Below are 18,758 nucleotides of genomic sequence, written 5' to 3' on the forward strand. Positions count from 1 at the left end.
TGGTGTTCCACCCTTAAGGAGAAGGGAGCACCCAAGATTCTTCGATGCTCATGGTCAAAAGGAACAGCAAAATTCAGAGGGTCTGCAAAAGTTTACAGAGTTTTATCAGTAAATTACATGCTTGGTATGGAAATGGTATGTTAGTCCCTAACCTTCTAGTATAAGCACACTGCAGTGGGTTTCGGATAAAAGAGCAGAGTGAAAGGGAAGAGAGAGAGAGCTGAATTAAAGAGGAATAGAGAGAAATAAAGGAAGAAAGAGAGAAAAAGAGAGATCACAGGTCCTGGCTCCAGCGTTGATCCAGCAAGGGTGTCCAGGGTCCTGGGGCGCACATGCACCCAGGCTTTGTGGTGGTACCTTTATACAGATAAGTTTTCCCCATCCTGGAGATAAGCTTCTTGCCTTTTATGCCAATTAGTTACCATGCTCGGTCCACTCTTCTAGACCTTTCTGGAAATGGGTTGGAGGGCTTTGGGGGGTCTTTGGTGGTCTTGTTCCCCCCCACAGTGCATGCCCACTGCTCAACCTCATTCCTGTACTTGCACTGTACTGTGTTGCGCTGATCTCCAGAAGCTTGAACAAAGATGTTTGTCCCAGAAAAGTGCTCCCCTACCTCCATATGTCCCCCTTCTCCAGCCACATCCTGTTCTTTCTCACAGTGTATTATTACCAACAATCCTTGGTTGGCTCCACGGCTATCCAGCTATCGGTGTTTGAGACATACACATTAGCCCCCTTATCTTTTAGGCTTCTACAGGGAACCCACTCTCAGATTTGGCTACTGATTCTTCTCCTGATGATGTGTAGCAACATTACAGAGTCACGTGAAAGAAAAGTGCTTTGTGAGCCTGGACTTTGCAAGAACTTATGAATATGTGAATCCCATCCCATTACACTCATACCATGCTCTGCCTGGTAAAAAATGCTACTGTGTACTGAGGTGCTCTTATTTCAAGCAGCACCATATTGTGCACCTAAATGCTCCTCCTGATAAAACTAAAAGCCCGAATCCTTGCACAGAGCAAAATATAGAATACTAAAATCTTTAGTTTCCCCCATTCCTCCTTCTTGAAAGGTGAAACAACTGAAAAGTTGATCATAGTGAGCCTACATCTATGCACCAGTTATATTAACTTCTGCTCCTTTCATTTCCTAAAAATGGCATTTAATGCACTAAACACATACTTGTAAAAGTAAATAAACATAAGTTATCACAGGAAGACACACACCAAAGCTATTGTTTCATGTATCTCTTCTAGGTGTTTCATGGAACATGCCTAACACCTTAAAATGTAATAATAATCATGCCTACATATTTCCCAAGAATATAGAAAACACACAACTAAAATGCGGGAAGGTCAATTTGATATAAACAGTGTTATTAGCATAAGCTAATAATTAACTCAGCAGTTCCAGAGTAAGAAAACTGGCCCTTTGCAATTTAATTGTGCAAAATCAACTACAGCTGAAGAAATTACAGTTCATTAATTTATTTTCTAAAGAAGAAAAGGAAAATACTGCTGTTTCTACCCATGAGCCCATTATGAAGTCAGTGGTGAGAGAAATGGGCAGCTTTCTATCTTTGCAATCTCATCCTCTGCCTTGAGACACCACCTTTTAAATTTGATTGACATGGCGGTAACACACCTCTGCAGCAGCATTAGGGAAGAAAAAGGGGGTAGGGGGAAAGAGACTATATGTTTCAGAAGCACTCAGGTACAATGGAAGTCCATCTGCCAAGTGACATAGGACAAACTTGTCAAAGTTGTTGATGTGCCTAAAAGACTTACACAAGTCTTGCTCTTGCCCAAGCAAGATTTCTCAAAGGCACCAATGTGACATAAAGACAAGATAGCTCAGAATTCAAAGTCAGTTATTCTGGCTATTGGTTGAAGTGCACTGCAGCTACTGCGCTCAGAGATTATTGCGATCTACTAATTGCACGAATGGATTCTTTACCGACTGTCTCTTCCCCATATCTGTAGCTTATTGCCCAACAGTCCACTGTCATTCCTGTTTTTCTGTCCAAATTTCTCAACCAACCCTGCCAAATCAGTTCTCCTTACCTTCACGCACTATGTAAGTACAGGGTACACTTCAAGTTTCTGCATATAGGGAAACCATACAGGTGCTTCAATTATTTGTAAAATCACATCACTGAATCCAATATCAGATTAATTTCTCCACCTGAAATGGCTGCAGTGTCATGCAGAACCACAACATTAGGCAGCAGAACTCACAAACCACCTTCACAGGCTCAACTGTGGCACACTGAAAAAAGTCAATATTTCTTGAAGCAGTACTAAAAAGCTCAGCTGTCTGAACAAGTTCTACATTACTCAGTTTTACAGTAATAATCAAGATAAATAACTATAGTGTCAGAAGCCTTATCTTTCAAAAAAAATTTCTGAAAGGACTTTAATTACCTTGCTCGTCTGCGCTTATCTGATTTTTTTTCCCCTAATAACATGTTTATGATCTTTATGAGGATGCTGCTCTTCTGAAGAGTCATGATGCAACAATCCATAAAGCAGCTAAGACTGAAGTAGATGTTTTGAAAAGACCTCTTCCTCCAGATCCAAAGTGTACTGATCTAAGCTGCTTTCACTCTTCATCACTGTCCTTATGTCAGCAATAAATGTGCCAAAGTTCACACAAGCCCTCCCTAATCCAATTTAAAATGAGCCGGCTTAAATCACAGTGAGACAATTAGCCACAAGAACTGCTACAGGAAGAATGTATCAGTAATATCTTAAACTACCTCAGCTATTTTAAAATTGGGTTCGTCCACACCTCCACTTTAGTAGACATGTGCATCATGCTGCCAGAGCACTTTTCAGAGGAGATACAGAGGTCATTTTGGTTCAAGTTGCTTCAACAGTATCAGTATAGTTAATGTAGTACAAAGGGGGAGAGATAAAAATCTGAAAATATTTCAGGCCAAAACCAAGCAGTTTGGTAGCTTACACAGTAACTGTGGAAAATAGAACTGTATTTAAAAATTTAGAATTAAAAGCAGCCACAACAAACTCATTTTGCTCTTAAAAAATAAAATGTCCAAACAGCTCATTCAAGGAAGAAAACGAACCTCTCTGATTTCTATCTCAAGTTCCTCTTTTGGCATTTAGTGACTCAGGATAAAATACTTGTTCCACTAATATCTACTTATGGTTCTCAAAAAAAAAAAAAAAAACCAGGAATTTTTCCCCCCAGTATTAAAATTCTCAAATTCAGGAGCAATAACAGCATAGAGTATGTTTCTCTATCTTGTTGCTGTTATTAATTAAGTCCCACTTACTTTTCCTGAATTGCTGTTATTTAGTTGCACTAGATGGGTGTGTTGGAAAGTAATGGAAGATGGATCAACAGCTGTAGTTATTATGAAAATTATGGCAGTACATGAGAGGAATTGCAGCTGCTCAATTCATGCAAATAAGAGCTACTTGCCAATGCCTATAATTACACAGTATGTCAAAACAGCATAGCTGGAGTATAAGTAGAGACTACATATTTTAGAAAGCCAAAAGATTTGCATTTCATTATGTTCACATTCCCTAAACTCCTATTTAGGGATAACAAGATACACATTCTGTCAACAGGCTCACAAATACAGAAAGGTCTACTGAGTCTCTCCCAGGTGCATTCTCCTGTCAGCGCTGCAGCTGTCAAACAGGGAGCCTCTCTGCATGTTTCCCAGGCATTTGTAATACAGCCTGTACTCACAGTCAGAGCTGGGGTTTCAGCTCACCATGTGCTGAGTAGATAAGAAGAAAGATCCAGCCACATCTACTTTCAAAGCAAAGGAAGATTGCTTCCGAGTGGCTCAGACAGTGCAGATACCATCTCCTCTATTCAAAGACTGTTCCTGATATCTGGCACAGCACTGTAATATTCTAGTTTACTTTGCTTAGTATTGCTTTTGAATGTACCTACTTTCAGCTTGTTCTGGATAATTCCTTTCCCACTTCAGGCACTAAGGCCCTCTTAAAGAGCACATTTCCTTCTCTTATATAAAAACTTCACTAAAAGCTCCTCATTTTCAGAGAGGCTGCTCACAGTGCTTATCCTGTTACATCTCTAGGCTATTTGCACATTAGCAATGGTTTATATAAAGTGACATTTTATTATTTTAGTTTCTTCCCATTCCCATTCTGACTCTTTAACTAAAGCCCTTTGTTTTTCACTAGTTGTTTCATGCTGGCAAATCCCTGCACCTGCATGGAAAAAAAACAGGGATGTTTTTGCTTTCCCCTGTATCTCAAGCTCTTGTTTCAAGAACTGTAGAGCACATAGTTACAATACAAATAATAAACGCAGAACACAAAATATCAGATTAATTAAGAGATTGATTTATTTATTTTTGACTTACGACATTCACATAAAGAGACACAGGGAGATACCTAATTTTGCAGCCCTCCTACCTGTCATTCTGGGGTGAGTTGGACCTACTTGGTGTATAACACAGCTGGTTACTAAAATTGCTTACTGCTTTTGTTTGACATAGTGATTCAAACTGTATAACCTGGCAGTAAATAATCTTTCCTCTGTACTATCAGGACATGCACTTTCCTGTGGAGTCTGCTGACAAAGTCTAGTTCCAATGCCTTGGAACCCAGGGACATGACTCTTGGTAAAAGCAGTACCTCAAGCTTTCCACATTTCACATGGACAGTCATTAAATCACTGACCCAACATAACAGCTACTCAAATTGTTAGTCTTACCTGAAATCACATGCCGTGGTAAGTTCTGCTCCTCCTCCAAAAGCTTTTCCTTGGACTAGTGCAACACTGATCAAAGGCAACCTACACAAGAGAGTTTTGCAAGCAAAATTCAAGCTTTTAGTCTTTTAGAAATTAGAAAGCAAGTCAACCAAACTATCTTTATAGTAAAAGTTTAGAAAAATATATTGTTCCAATTCATTCAAATAACAACATCTTTGTGGGTAAGCAGCACAATACCAATTCCACTTATTTCAAAATTACTATTGCATAATTGATATAGAATCCCAAAATTAAACAGCAAGACAGAGATATCAAATGGAATCAAAACAAAGAAGATCATGTACTGAAAAAATACGTTATGAAACATACCTGCTATAGATTATACCTAAAAAGACTATCTGCAAGGAGGAGTGACAGGACAGCAACACAAGATTCTACTTTATGCCAGTACACTAGAGAAAGCAGCAGAAAGGGATACAAAGGACTGAAGGGCTGGGTTATCTAAAAATAATGAGATTTACCATGACAGCCTCAGCAGCTTCTTCAGAGTGCTACTATCTCAGTTATCAACAAAACTTTTTTCTTTTTTTCTTTTTTTTTTTTTTTTGAGAACAAAACCATTTAAGGAAAGCCGCAATCTGTTACCTTTGCTGGTGTTGTATTTAATCATGCTCAAGGTATTTAATCATGTTCAAGGTAATTCAAAGGACAGAGGGAAGGAAAAGTATGTTTCCCTACTGCCATTGTGAAATGAATACTAATGAACAGTGACTTTGGATAAGCCAAGCTCCCTAAGAAATGAAGACAATTGGTTAGTCATAGAATTTGCATGCTGATACAGCTATTTCATCTTTACTACAAAGAAACATTTAACTTATTGAGCAGTTTTCAAACCACATTCAAAAGTCAGCTTCCCGATCATGACCACATGTTTGATTTTAGCTCTACTTTAACAGAAGCACCAACAATTTCTTTTGGCCCAAGTTCACTTACAAGCTGCAGCACACTTCATACAGTACGTGGTACGTGAACCCACTGGAAGAGGGCAGCCTCATTTTTCCTGTGGTTTATGAAAAACCAGAAGACATGGGTCCAAGACCCCTACATCTACACTTTGATCCATTCAAGGCACCTCTTTCAGGATCACAGTCAGCATCAGCTCTCTCTGAGGGAGACTAACCCCATTTACAACAGATGTCCCCAGACAGCAGCTCACTGCTCCCCCTGAAGCACTGCTTCAATGTCTGCTAAGTCAACACACTTGAGGTAAGGGGGGTGTGTGTTAATCTTCACACATCTTCCTCCTCTGCTTTGCCCCATCCATTTTGATTATATGGAGACTCAAATGGATTCCAATTCTGAGGATTCCTTACAGTACTACTACTATAAGTCTCCTGGGCAATTTTACAGAAAAAAATGTTAATTCATAACACTTTCTCATATAGATTATTTGAAAAGAAAGAATATTTGAAAACAAAGAGTATTTATCTTCAAAGAGCGCTGAGCAGAAAAAACACAGACTTTACCACTAATGGATTTAAGAGATTAAGGGAATCTAAATTTGAAGGAAAGGAAAAAGTGGTTTTCAGAAGTGCCAGATGGTAGAACTGAATACATTCCTCTTATGAAGTGGGAAGATTAAACAGATATATCAAACAAACGTTACCTGTGTAGGCTGCATAAGCTGTCTCTGCTTGTTATTTAAGAGCTACCAAGTTTCACAGAGTTATAGAAGTTAGTTTCTGAAAATTTGAAGGCCTAGATTTCCTTAACTCTAGGTATCTCCTAGCTCTACACATGTAAGCCTAGGTCAGTTTTTCCTGTTCTGATCTCTGGAAAGTCTAATAGTTGCAAAATTTCAAGGTCTAATTTTAATCCATAAATACCTCCCTGATTAACATGTGTGAATGCAAGGTCTGGGATTCAAAATTACATACTTAAAACTATGTATTAAACTTTAAACATCTCATTAAAGAGTTAGCTACAATACATTCCAATACTTACAATTACTTCATAAAGAAGGGTAAATAAAATATATTACCTCATAAGTCTGGTTAAGGTGTTTTGCATAAACATGCACATATTCATCCCATCCTACAAAGAATAGGAAATTAAAAAACATGAAGTGATCTTAATATGAAGCAATTAAAACACACAGGTGGAGAAGACAGGAGTAAGTATTCTTTATATTTACTTTAGCTGGGTTTTTTCTCTTTGGTTCATCTTGCTCAAATTCCAGTCTAACTCTTCTATGCGCAAATAAAAACCTGAGTATAAATCAGGTCAAAAAAATAAAATCAGACCTCAATCAACTTATATAAACTTCAGTTATAATTAAGCCACCATTAATGTAATTGCAAAAGGAAGACTCTTCTTATTTCATCCTTTATGTTTTAGTTCACCTTGTAACCAATAGTCAATAAGGTACAATTGTTCCCATCTAATCCATACAAGAACTAAAGGGCTCCAAATAAGGTAAGTTGCTGCTACATTCAAACCAAATATTTCTTCCCACAACGTGTAATTAAAATGTGGAAAACTTGGCAGCAAGGCATTACATCCTCTACATGAATTCAAGAACAACTAGATAAACTCATGACAGAAAAAGCGGCGAAAGGTTATTACATAGAAGGTAACACTTCTAGCTCTAGAAGTCTTAAGTCACAAGTTGCTGGGGACTAAAAGAATTTTTTAAAGCTAAATCATTATCTATCTGCCTTCCCTGTTATTACACTCTTTCTCAGACATCTATTATTAACCAGGAACTTGACAAATAACTGGGTTAAATGACTCAGTATCACCGTGTTCATATACACACTGAATTGAACTACACATACCATTTACCACAGATTTAAAAAAAAAAATTACGTTTGGACACTGTAGAAATAAAAAACCCAGTAGGTAACAATTTCAGCATGTCTTTTAAATCATAATTAAAAATAAAAAAATCCAAACAAACCAAAACCAATAAACATTTCTTTATTGGAATTGAATAATTTCTAAAACAACATTTTACAGGGGCTGGCAAGTTAAAGAATCTGCCTGAATTAAAAGCTTCTGATTCATGCTCCAGGAAAAGAAAAGATACCCAGTAAGTCTCCAGTACATCTTTGGAACAGGACCTTGAAATAATAGTAGGCCAATTTCAGGTGCTACTCTGCCCAACGCCAACCAGCATTATGGTGTTTAGGCACAGATGTCTGGCAGATATAAGCTGCCACAACAATCACTATACAAGAACCAGTGAATTCAGTTTTATTACACTAAAGGCCTGCTTGAAAATTTCAGCACGTGTTGATCTACAAAGAGGCTTTTAGTTATGACTCTAGCCATCTCCTACACCAATTAAGAACAGTAGCAATATCTCCATTCTAAATTAAAGAACATTCAAATCCTTCATGGTAGCTATTTTAATAGCTAAGTTCAAAACCCACACAAACATACAAGGTATCAGTTCTCAGACACAGACTTGCACCATTCCCATACTATAACTGTGAGGATGAAGCTGCATAAAAGCTTTTCAGAGAACATAATTTTTCACTTCATCACAGCAGAGTCCTTGCATTGAAACTGGCCCTCTCAACTCATGTTGAAATCCAAAATGGTGATTAAAGATTAATTCCAGAACAGACCAGCTTGATAAATGCAATTATAACTGAGCAGACAAAAGGTCTTCATACTCTAAGGTGGTAGAGAGATTACTGTGTAACCCATAGAAAAAATGCCCACACAGAGAATACTCTGAAAAAAAAATAAATCAATTGCCTGAGTCCTGGCCAATAAACCCTTCAAGACTTCCTGACTGTAGTGGGTTTCTGTGGTAGCAGGGGGACTACAGGGGTGGCTTCTGTTAGAAGTTGCTAGAGGCTTCCCTTGTCCCATGGAGCCAATGCCAGACGGCTCCAGGATGGACTTCCTGCCACTGGCCAAGGCCGAGCCAATTAGAAGTAATAGTAACACCTTTGTAATAACTTATTTAAGAACAAAAGATTGTTGTGCAGAAGAAATTCCAGCCAGGGAAGAGCGGAGTGAGAACATGGGAATAACAATGTAGACATCAAGGTCAGTGCAGAAGGAGAAGGAGGAGGTGCTCCAGGTGCTGGAGCTGCGGCCCCTGCAGCCCATGGTGCAGACCATGGTGAAGCAGGTTGTCCCCCTGCCCAAGGAAGACCATCGGGGTGCAGAGACCCACCTGCAGCCCATGGAGTAAGTGGATGCATGAAGGAGGCTGTGACCCCATGGGAGGCTCAGGATAGAGTGGGGTCTTGCCAGAGACCTGCAGCCTGTGGAGAGGGAAGCCCACAATGGAGCAGGTTTTTTCTGGGTAGGACTTGTGGTCCCTGTGGGGGACCCGTGTCAGTACAGTTATTTCATGAAGCACTCCACCCCATGGAGGAGTGACCCACAGGACAGCAGTTTGGGAAGAACTGCTGCCCGAGGGACTCAGGCTGAAGAAGTCCATCAAGGACTGTCTCCCATGGGAGGAACCCCACGGGAGCAGGGGAAGGACTCCTCTCTCTCAGCAGCAGCAGAAACAACAACTGACCATAATCCCCATTCCCCATCCCCCTGTACCACTGGGTGGAGGACAGAGAACATGGAAGGAAGAAGGGGTGAGGGGAAGGTGTTTTTTAAGACTGTTTTATTTCTCACTCTTTGACTCTTATCCTGTTAGTAATAAATATAAGTACTATCCCCACTTTGAGTCTCGTTTTGCCCGTGAAGGTAATCAGTAAGTGAGCTCTCCCAGCTCTTATCTCTACTCATGAATTCTTAGCTGGTTTTTTTTCTCTCTCCTCTGTCCAGTTGCAGAAGGAGAGTGAGAGAGTGGCTTTAGTGGGTACCTGGGATCTGGCCAGGGGCAATCCACTACACTGATAAGAAAAATAAGGCTACTATTCAGATAAAATACTCTAAGAGATATTCGTTGCAGTCTAGTGGAATAATTATATTTTCAGTTCTAATACTGTCCTTGAAGTAAGAAGAAATCTAATACGCAGAAAGGGAGGTAAAATACAGTATGCACTACATATGGAAGAAAAGGATTAATAGCTTGCGGTGGGGCTAGGGGAGACAGGGAATAAGAAAGTCACCTTCATAAAGTAGAAAACTGTAACACTGGCTCTCAGAGCCAGTGCTGCTCCTGTCAGTGCTGCAGGAGCTTACAGGCCACTTTCGTGACAGATAGAACATTATTTCCAGATTATCTCCAACTGCTCCAAAGTCCTCCCTCCACGGCTTACTTCTTGGGAACCTCTGTCCTAGGGCTTCTAGACTAGGACCAAGGAAAGCAAAATTCTCCTTTGTGCCTTCTTCCTCTTATCTGTCCTTTCAAGAGCCACTCCTGCTTTTCAGGTAGCCAGCTTTTCAGGTCTCACTCCAGAATGAGGTTCTCACTCTTGGGAACCAGGCTTACAAAAACAGAAAGAAAAATATTTTTTTCTTTAAATTCCACTACTCATTTGCCTTCTGTGATTTGGTTACATAATGTTAGCAAGTCTGCAAAGAAGAACAGGCAGGGCACCTGAGGTATTGTTTCACAGTTAGAAACAACTGAACATGTGAGAAGGTGGACAAAGAGAGGAAGAGAAGAATAAAGAGGAAGAGGAGGATGAAGAGCCACTAGGGGGCATGAAAATCCTTCAGCACTCTGGGCCATTATTCTGCCTATCCTGCACCACAAGGAAAAGCAAACTGGATTTAAAATCATGAAAAATACAATCTTCCCTCAACCAACTGGTAGAACAAAAGTGTTTTCTGCAATTAGTAAAAGCTATAGGCTAAAGCAGCCTTGCGAAAAAAGAAAAAAAAAAAGAAAAAAAAAGAAAAAAAAAGGAAAAAAAAAATATACCAGTTCAAGGCATGAAGCTATTCACTATTTTTTTTTCCTTAGAGATGCCTGTGGACAGAAAACTTAACCTGAAACCACAAAAAACTCTCTCACCTGCAGCAATCTAGAGAGAAGAGTTCTGTAAGACTAAAGAATAGCAAATGCTGTTCCATATTTTATTAAAGCTTTATTTAATATAACTATTAAATCCCACCAAACAGATGGTTTAGGATCTTGCTATTATAAAGAAACTCTCATTAAAAGATAAATAGCTTGAACTCTCCAAAGGAAATAGAAAGCAATATGTTTAACTATTTGTGGAGCATTTCTAGTGACTTTTAGACCTTTTTTTAATACTAGCATGAGATCTAGATTCTGTGCAAAGAATTTTCAATGACGTTTTAATTAATACCTATACGTTTAATTTTGCCCATTATATCTGTTATGGACTCTAATCCTTACAAGAGCCCTCTCTGCCACTGCAGTGGCTCCAAGTAGTTTATATAAACATACAGAGAGAATACTAAATGTATGGAAGCAGAATCACTGAGATTTACTGAATGCAGAACTCTGAAGGAAAGCCTAGACCGAAGATAAGAAAAAAAACTGGCCTTGCTTGGTTTCAGCTCCTTTTCTGTTGCTATAAAGCTAAAATAAGCAGATTTAAAAAAAAAAAAAAAAAAAAATCACAGATACATCTATATTTTTAAAATTACCAGTGCTTATAAAGTATCCAAATGAAAACTCCTTCAAAACCATTTATACCTATAAAGCATGAAATCTCCATATTAAGAAAAGAGCATCTCTCATGGTGTTCCCCAAAAGCAACACAGTGTCCTATACCCTTTGAAAACTGGACTGTCCTATATATTTTACCAGGCTAGAATTTGTGGGGTTTATGACATTTAGTTTCATCAACAGAAAAAAATCATCATTAAAGATAAATACCAGTTTAACCAGTTTTTGTGTTGGTGTTCATACTGGAATGCCCAATTAAAAGTTTAATTTGTGTGGTTAAATCCTGAAACTTGAAGTGGCCACAGAAAAGCACCAGGATGTCAGTTACCACAACTGCAAACCAGGACTTAAAAGCGGCACAGGAAGACCCCCTTCTCCTGCAGCTGACAAAGTCCTACTTTACACAGTGCCAAGTACCACATATTAATCCATAAAAAGAATCGCAGCACATGTGAAAGTTGCCAAACGAGTGACATGAGCAAAAAATTGCCATCAAACCCCTAACCTCTTCAACCCCATAGTTACACACAAAACTTACCTGACTCAAGTACAGCACAAGAATTGCATCTGTCCTTCCATTTTATGCAGTTCCAAGCAAAGTTTTGACAAAACAGAAACCTTTCTGTAATAGCAGCCATGCCACTTAAATTTGCTTTTTTACTTTAGAGTATATGAAAAATTATTACTTGAAACATCAAACTACAGAAACACTGCTTATCTGATGTGTAAATTCACTATATACTGCTCTGAGAAACTGAAATGACATTTTTAAAAGAAAAGACTAAAAAGAATATGTAGGAAATTACAGTTGTGAATCAATTGCAATAACATTTAAGTCACACCTTAAAGGGGTTGCTAGCATTTTTTCAAGCATTAAAAGCTCCATTTTGTGGCACGCAAAATCGCAGCAGAAGTGTAGTGCAACTCCTCTGTTTAAAAAGAATCTCAGAAAGCTCATTTTTCTCCAAAACCGTAATGTGTATTAATACTTGCCTGGGAGTTGGATATTTCTTTGACAGCATTCAAATCTGATCCTGAGCAAAACGTGTTTCCTGCACCATAGACGATAAGGCCTTTGCCATCCTTCCAGTTTTCCAGTTCAGTTATCCTCTCCTGGAGTTCTACCATCATAGTACCTGTCACAAGTGGGGAGAAGCAAAATTTTTAACAGGAAATTATTATCACAATCATTTTTTGTGCTACATTTTCCACCAATAAAACCAAATCAGAATTAATAAGTGATAGGCTTAAAACCACAAGGGAAAGTATCATCCTAAGTCCTGCACACAAGCACCGACATACATTTTTTTCTTCAAGGGTGCACTTCCTGAAATTCTGAAGGATGTTCTGCATGAATGGTATTTGTGTTCCACTCAAAAAAACTCCCAAAACAAAATAACCAACAATGAAACAAAGCAAAACCAAAACAAACAAGCAAACAAAAACCCCCTCTCTATTTGATTTATTCCTGTTTGCAATTGCATACATTTTGGACACATGAACTTATTTCTTTCTATCCAGATCTGTCCAACTGGACAGATCAGTTATTCTGCCATTTCACCCTGCTCAAAGAATTGGCAGAGAACAGAAAAGAACCATGTGCAAGGTGGGCTCAAGGCATAACCAGTTAATGTTAACAAAGATTCCTAAAAAAGGCCAAAGACCAAACTGTGTTGGAGGCCAAAGACATTTAGAAGTATCCATCCAAAAGAAAATAAAGATATATTTGAAAATAGGAGCAAAGTGCCTTTTAGATTTAAAAAAACCCCATAACTTTCTAAAATGTCTTTCATTCCCTAGCTGGAACCTTTATAGAAAGGCTCCTTTTACAAAGTATGTCATTGTACTAGCTTTTTATTTCTAGCTTAAACATCATATTCTCATATATTTGCTTAAGTACCCTTCCTGACAGGGAACTCTACAAACTCGTGTTCCTAAAGCTCATCCTAGACTGCAGCATTTTCCACACCAATTGAGCTTACCCTACATTCACTTAAAGCTCTTCCTCCCTAAATGCCTATGACTCTGTCCAATCATATTCTTAAGAGAAAATATTTACAGAAACTAAGTCCAGAAAGCAAGCTACAGGCTGATTACACTCAGCTTTACCCTCCTTTGACAAGAATTTAGATGGACAGGCCTACCTTCTTCAGACAAAAATGTGCTTTTGATTAATACTATCAAGAGCCCTCCTCTGCCAAGAGTGTTGCTTTTTTAACTCTACACCTGCATGCACAGGACTCATCCTGTTCTGAAAATGCCTGTTAGCAGCCAACCCATGGGAGATTTAATTTTCCTTCCTGTTTGTTTTTCTTGCACTTCCTTATGAAGTAAGCTTCCCAGCACCAGATCAAGAGTGAACACTTAGTCAAGCACTTCCCCCTTAGGCTTGGTCTCAGCCACTGAAATAGCACATTTTGACAATGTTTCTGAGGAGGCCAATAATTAAGTGGACATTACATATTATATACCAGAATGACACTGGGTTTTTTACCCACTATCAAATCCAGACTATGATCCTCTAACAAATCCCTGCAGTTTTGCCAGTTCCTTTCCCTTCTGTATTTATAATTTGGTAATGCTTTTCGTGTGCAGCACATTACATTTGCTTTCATTGAATTTAACCTTTTTTATCTTGAGCTCTTTGTAGCAAGATCACTTTGAATGCCACACCTCTGCTCCAAAGAATAATCTTGCAAGTGTGAGAGACTGAAAGGTTATGACTAATGACTTAAACATTGTTAAGAAGGACTTTTGCCCACTGTAGCAAACTCCAAAGATGACCACTGAAGCCCACTTCCTGCCAGAATATGCCTCCTGGATTTCAGGGAATTGGACTGTTCCACCTGATAGGAACTTGAGGTAAGATAAAGGTGGTCCAAATCATCCCAGGTCTGAGAAGAAGTAAACAAGGGTGGGGAGAAGAATGTAAATCCAAACTCAGCAGCTGTGTTGAAAATCAGCTCTGGGGGGAGGAGGAAAGTTTTTGCATCTGTGATGGCGAAACCTCTCCGCTTAAGACAGAGGGAGTAAAAACCCATCCTCCCTTGCACAAACTGGCTCAGTTGTAAACCTCCCCCACAGACAGGTGGTATTTTCTACTTAATCTGTCTTTCTGTCAGTCTCTTTCTCTCCCCTCGTCTTTCTCTTTTCTATTTCTTTCTATCACTTTCTATCTCACATTTACTGTTAAATAAACCTGGACTATTGATTTCAGCATATGGTGTCATCTGCACCTTAATTCGGGCAGAGGCCTCTCTCTAATAATTTTAATAACAGATCTTAACAGCAAGCTCTCCCAATTTGGGGTCATCTGAAAATTTCAGGACTTCACCTTCTATTTTATCATCTGAGCCATGAATGAAAATACTGAGCAGAGTTAGGCCTAGATGAGATTTTTGTGGGTTGTGGCACTAAACCTGCATTATATGGGAAAACTGTTGTTTAAACATGTCTTAAAATGGCTTTTGGTGGTCTCTTTGCAAACACATGCTTCTTCTTCCCAACACGCCCCGCCCCACGACAAGTGTTATCCCATGTAAGAATGTATCCTGAGGTGTTCTCATTGGCCCCTTTTGGGGCCTATTGGTTGTTAACCCCTTCCTGTGATTGGGTGTTCCTGTAAGCCCCTTGAGACTTCTAATTGGTTACTCTGTGAATCCTCCTAAACCCTATAAATGTAGCATCCCCAACAATAAACCCTCTCTTGCCTCCTCTCCATGCCCGGTGTGCTGTCTCTGTGCCAGCCATGGAGCCACGTGGGGTAGGGGAGAAGGGGAGGGCACCTCTCCCCTCCAGGCTCAGGGCCAGAAGAAACCCCTGAAGAAACCCCTGGAGTTCCCTTTCCCCATCCTTCAGACGTTGGAATGGTTCCTCAGATGGAGATGGAACTAGAACTGGGCCGCCCCACGTAGTGGGTGGGGAAAGGGATCCAGAGTGGGTCTTCATTTGAAATGCTTTTCCAGACTGATGGTGCACTCAGCAACTTTTCTGCAAATGCTGTTCAAATATGTGTGCATTAACCCTGTCGATTTCACTCACTGCTTATTTGACAAGTCTTCTTACTAGAAAGGTATTTGGGCTGGCATCCAAGCTCTGCTAGTGTCAAATACAGCACAAACACTGTTTGTGGTTCTTTTAATAGACAAAGCAGTGAGGTATTGAAGAGTCTTTCCACACAGTATTCCAAGCCAAAAATTTAGTTAACTGAAAAAATGAAGGAACTGTATGAGCCCTTTACATGCAATAGCTCAGAACAAGAGACACCGGCCAGAGCCTCTTCAATTCTCCTGTCATAGAATCCCTTCCATTCCTGTCAACACTGAACTATTATTTTACCAAGAGATATAATCCATGATGTTTGATATAATGATGAGGACACAACACTAAAGCAAATCCTCATTCAGCCATTCTTGTCTTTCAGTATTTGATACCACTAAGCTCATACTCTTTAGAGAATTAAATCTATTTGGAATAATAATTTGTTTGCATCTTAACTATAATCTAAGAATAAGTGTTTTAAAGTAAATTCTAGAAAATAACATTATCATCACTATTATCTAATTCCTACAGGCTGGCTTTCTTCTCTTTTAAATTACATTCAAGTTTAGTTCAGTGATTGGTTGGGCTGCTGAAATTGGTTCCACCAGGCTTAAACTGACATTATTACCATTTGTTTCCAAAGAGACCATTTCAAACACGTGGCTATCAGATTCCAATTAAGAAGAGAAAAAAGGCATAACAACCTCCATATTGCCCATTAGCAATTTGCCAACAATTTTGTTCTGGTTTTGATTTCATGAGTTGCTCAAGCTTAGAATAAACACAATTCCTTTGAGACAAAAAACTGCTGTGTAAAGTAAATGCCTGGAAAATAGAATCTCCCTCAACAGTTTAATGATATTTTGCGGCTTTCTAAAGGAAGCATACATGTATACATAAATTCACATCTACCATTATTCAGAAGCTCAGAGACACAGAATCAACAGAATTTATTTGTGGGGTGGAGCGGGGTGGGTCAGCAGATCTACAGGCTCTGGCTGATGAAATCAACCACGTCCTGCTGGGGCAATTTAGGGACTGAGCATCCCATTCTGCTCCTTGAAGAGTATTATTTGATAGACAACAGAAGGAACAGGATTAGGTTCTTGGTTGTCCCTCAACAACTACAGTTTACAGACAGTAGTGTTAAAGCAAAATGAAGAGCAAGATAAATTAAGATGCCATACCATTAACTGCAGCGGCCAAGGGGCCAGCTTGATTTTGCTTCTACTGTCCCTCCTGTTACAACAAAAGTCTCTAGCAGAGGTGTATAGCAGAAAGAAGCAGTAACTCTTGAACTGCCATAGTAAGATTTTCCCGAGCAAATTTTTGTGGCTACTACCTAGCAGAATGGAGTACTGCTCTCTACAGGGCTCTACACACTGCTGTAAAAGAGAACTGCATGATCCCATGGCTCATTTGTCATATGCTAATTAGGGTCTGCGACAAAGACAAAACTATTCATTTCCTCAGCAGTTTTTGTAGGTCCTCTTTGCTACTACAGCATCTAATTCACATACACTAATACGTTATTTTCATAGCAGTCTATAAGGAGAGAAGAGATTATTTTACAGACCACTAACTGAGCCAGAGAGAAAATATCTGCTAATTTGGGTGCTGGAGATGTGTGATATGATTTCAGTGCATTAACATTATATAGAACATTGTGTAGGCAAAGAACAGCTATCAGTTGCCTAAATGGCAGCTGCACCTGCTCAGCACTTCAACATATCAATTCTGAGCCCCTTCTGCCAAGCACACAGAAAACAGTTGCAAGTTTCTATTAAAGTTTAGTTTAAGCAATTTGACTTTTATTACACCTGATCTCCATAGCAGACTGGGCTTTATCTGTTCTTTCTCCTTTTGCTATTACATCTCATTTCTCATGCCCCTTTCAACTTCCACAACAAATAAGCTGAGAGAACGCAGCCTACAAAGTGCAGATTACACAGTTCTGTTTTGAGTCAAAACCAGAAACCAATCTGCAGTAAAAGAGGAAACTACAATGTAATTATGATTGTATAACAGCATGAATGCTGACAGGGAGGCATTCAGGACAATCCCTATGCTAACATCTTTAAGCTACAACTTCTCAAGTTAGGTAATGATTTTATACATGAGCTTTCAAAGGGAAACAGAAGAATGCAGACACATCTAGGGGCATTACCACCAATTCTGTTGCTCTGTTAGGTTCCTTTCAGCTAACAATCATTAGTTGAAAGGTAAGCGGCTCTACACTTTGTTAGTGTTGCAAATGTACTTGCTCGCAGCAAAGGAGTGGTGAGACTTGGGCAGGAAAACAGAACAGCAAAAAAGAAATTAACAAGATGGCACAAATTTATCCATTTCAAAATATTAAGAGATAAAGACATTCTTAAAGGTTTCTGCACAGCTCCAGCTAAAGCAGATTCAGACCCTGAACCTGTGCCACTCACGTCTGAAGAGAACGACATAAATTGGAATATTCTAGACAGTTAAGGAGAGACAGCAAATATATTTATCTTGGAGAACAAAAACCTCTCTCACAATACAAGGTTAATAAAATAGGGCAATTGGTTTTAATAGATAAGTATATTAAATAGATCATTGACCCACAACAGCTGAGAATACCCAGCTCATCTCATCTTTAATTAACCAGTCATTAATATTTATGACATAAGGCAAATGAAGAAGAAATGGAAGCCAGTTTGGGTGAGCGAAAAAGACCAAACTACAGAAGTTTAAGTTATAGGGAAATAAAGTATGTGTGTGTGTATATATATATATATATGTAAAGAATAAAGAAGTAAACTCAGTCTTTCCACACCACCTACCTAACAAAGATGGTGTCTTCTCACCCCCACAAAAATGCCCTCAATGTTTCCAGAGCAGCGATAACAAAATGAGAGGAGATATAAGAAAGAGCACAGTGGCAGAATTGTGCTAACATTTAAAAAAAGGGGGAGAGGCATATTCTGTGAAACAGTCCCCATGTCATTAAGAATTTCTTAAGATTCTTATGACATTTATAGCAAAGTTACTACACAGAACAGTGGACATTTGCTGCACATCTGAATAAAACTTAAACACTTATTCTTTTAATTGAGAAATGGTAAGACATAGTGTTTCACTTTCTTTAGGCAAAATGCTAAAATGGGTAACTGAACAAGGGAAAAGCCAAAACCAACTAGTAATCCCATCAACTAATTAATACCTGAAAAAGCATTCATTAACTTCGGGTTGTTCAAGGTAAGTATTCCAATGCCATTGTCTTCTTTGGAAAGGTTGATGGATCCACCAGCAAACTGTTGAAGTTTCTTCTTTATCAATTCTTCTTCATAGCCATGAGCACCATTATACAGTGACAACCTTCTCTGCTGTAGTATCCTTTCCTTTGTAGTCTGAAGTAAGTTCTTCCACAGAGGAAGGGCCATTTCTGGAAATACAT

General features: G+C 39.0%; 1 protein-coding gene across 10 annotated transcripts in view; it reads right to left on the minus strand.

The window, feature by feature from the left end:
• The window catches only part of ECHDC1 (ethylmalonyl-CoA decarboxylase 1), a 47,519-nt gene that overhangs the window by 18,761 nt on the left and 10,000 nt on the right, over positions 1-18,758 (minus strand). For 9 of the 10 annotated variants that reach the window (XR_003525516.1, XR_003525514.1, XM_027631851.1 and 6 more), the window contains 4 exons: positions 18,525-18,746; positions 12,284-12,426; positions 6,764-6,816; positions 4,723-4,803 (listed from right to left, as the gene is read on the minus strand). Coding sequence is in view for 8 of the 10 variants with exons in the window: in XM_027631851.1 (XP_027487652.1) it covers positions 4,723-4,803; positions 6,764-6,816; positions 12,284-12,426; positions 18,525-18,746 (499 nt within the window). In the remaining 2 variants the exon portion in view is untranslated. Of the gene's footprint in view, positions 1-4,722; positions 4,804-6,763; positions 6,817-9,815; positions 10,100-12,283; positions 12,427-18,524; positions 18,747-18,758 lie in introns of those variants that run through there. The other variant, XM_027631891.1, reaches the window with a different exon arrangement.

This window comes from Corapipo altera, unplaced genomic scaffold (genome assembly GCF_003945725.1).
Source record: "Corapipo altera isolate COAL_440 unplaced genomic scaffold, ASM394572v1 2b, whole genome shotgun sequence".
Classification (NCBI taxonomy): Eukaryota; Metazoa; Chordata; class Aves; order Passeriformes; family Pipridae; genus Corapipo; species Corapipo altera.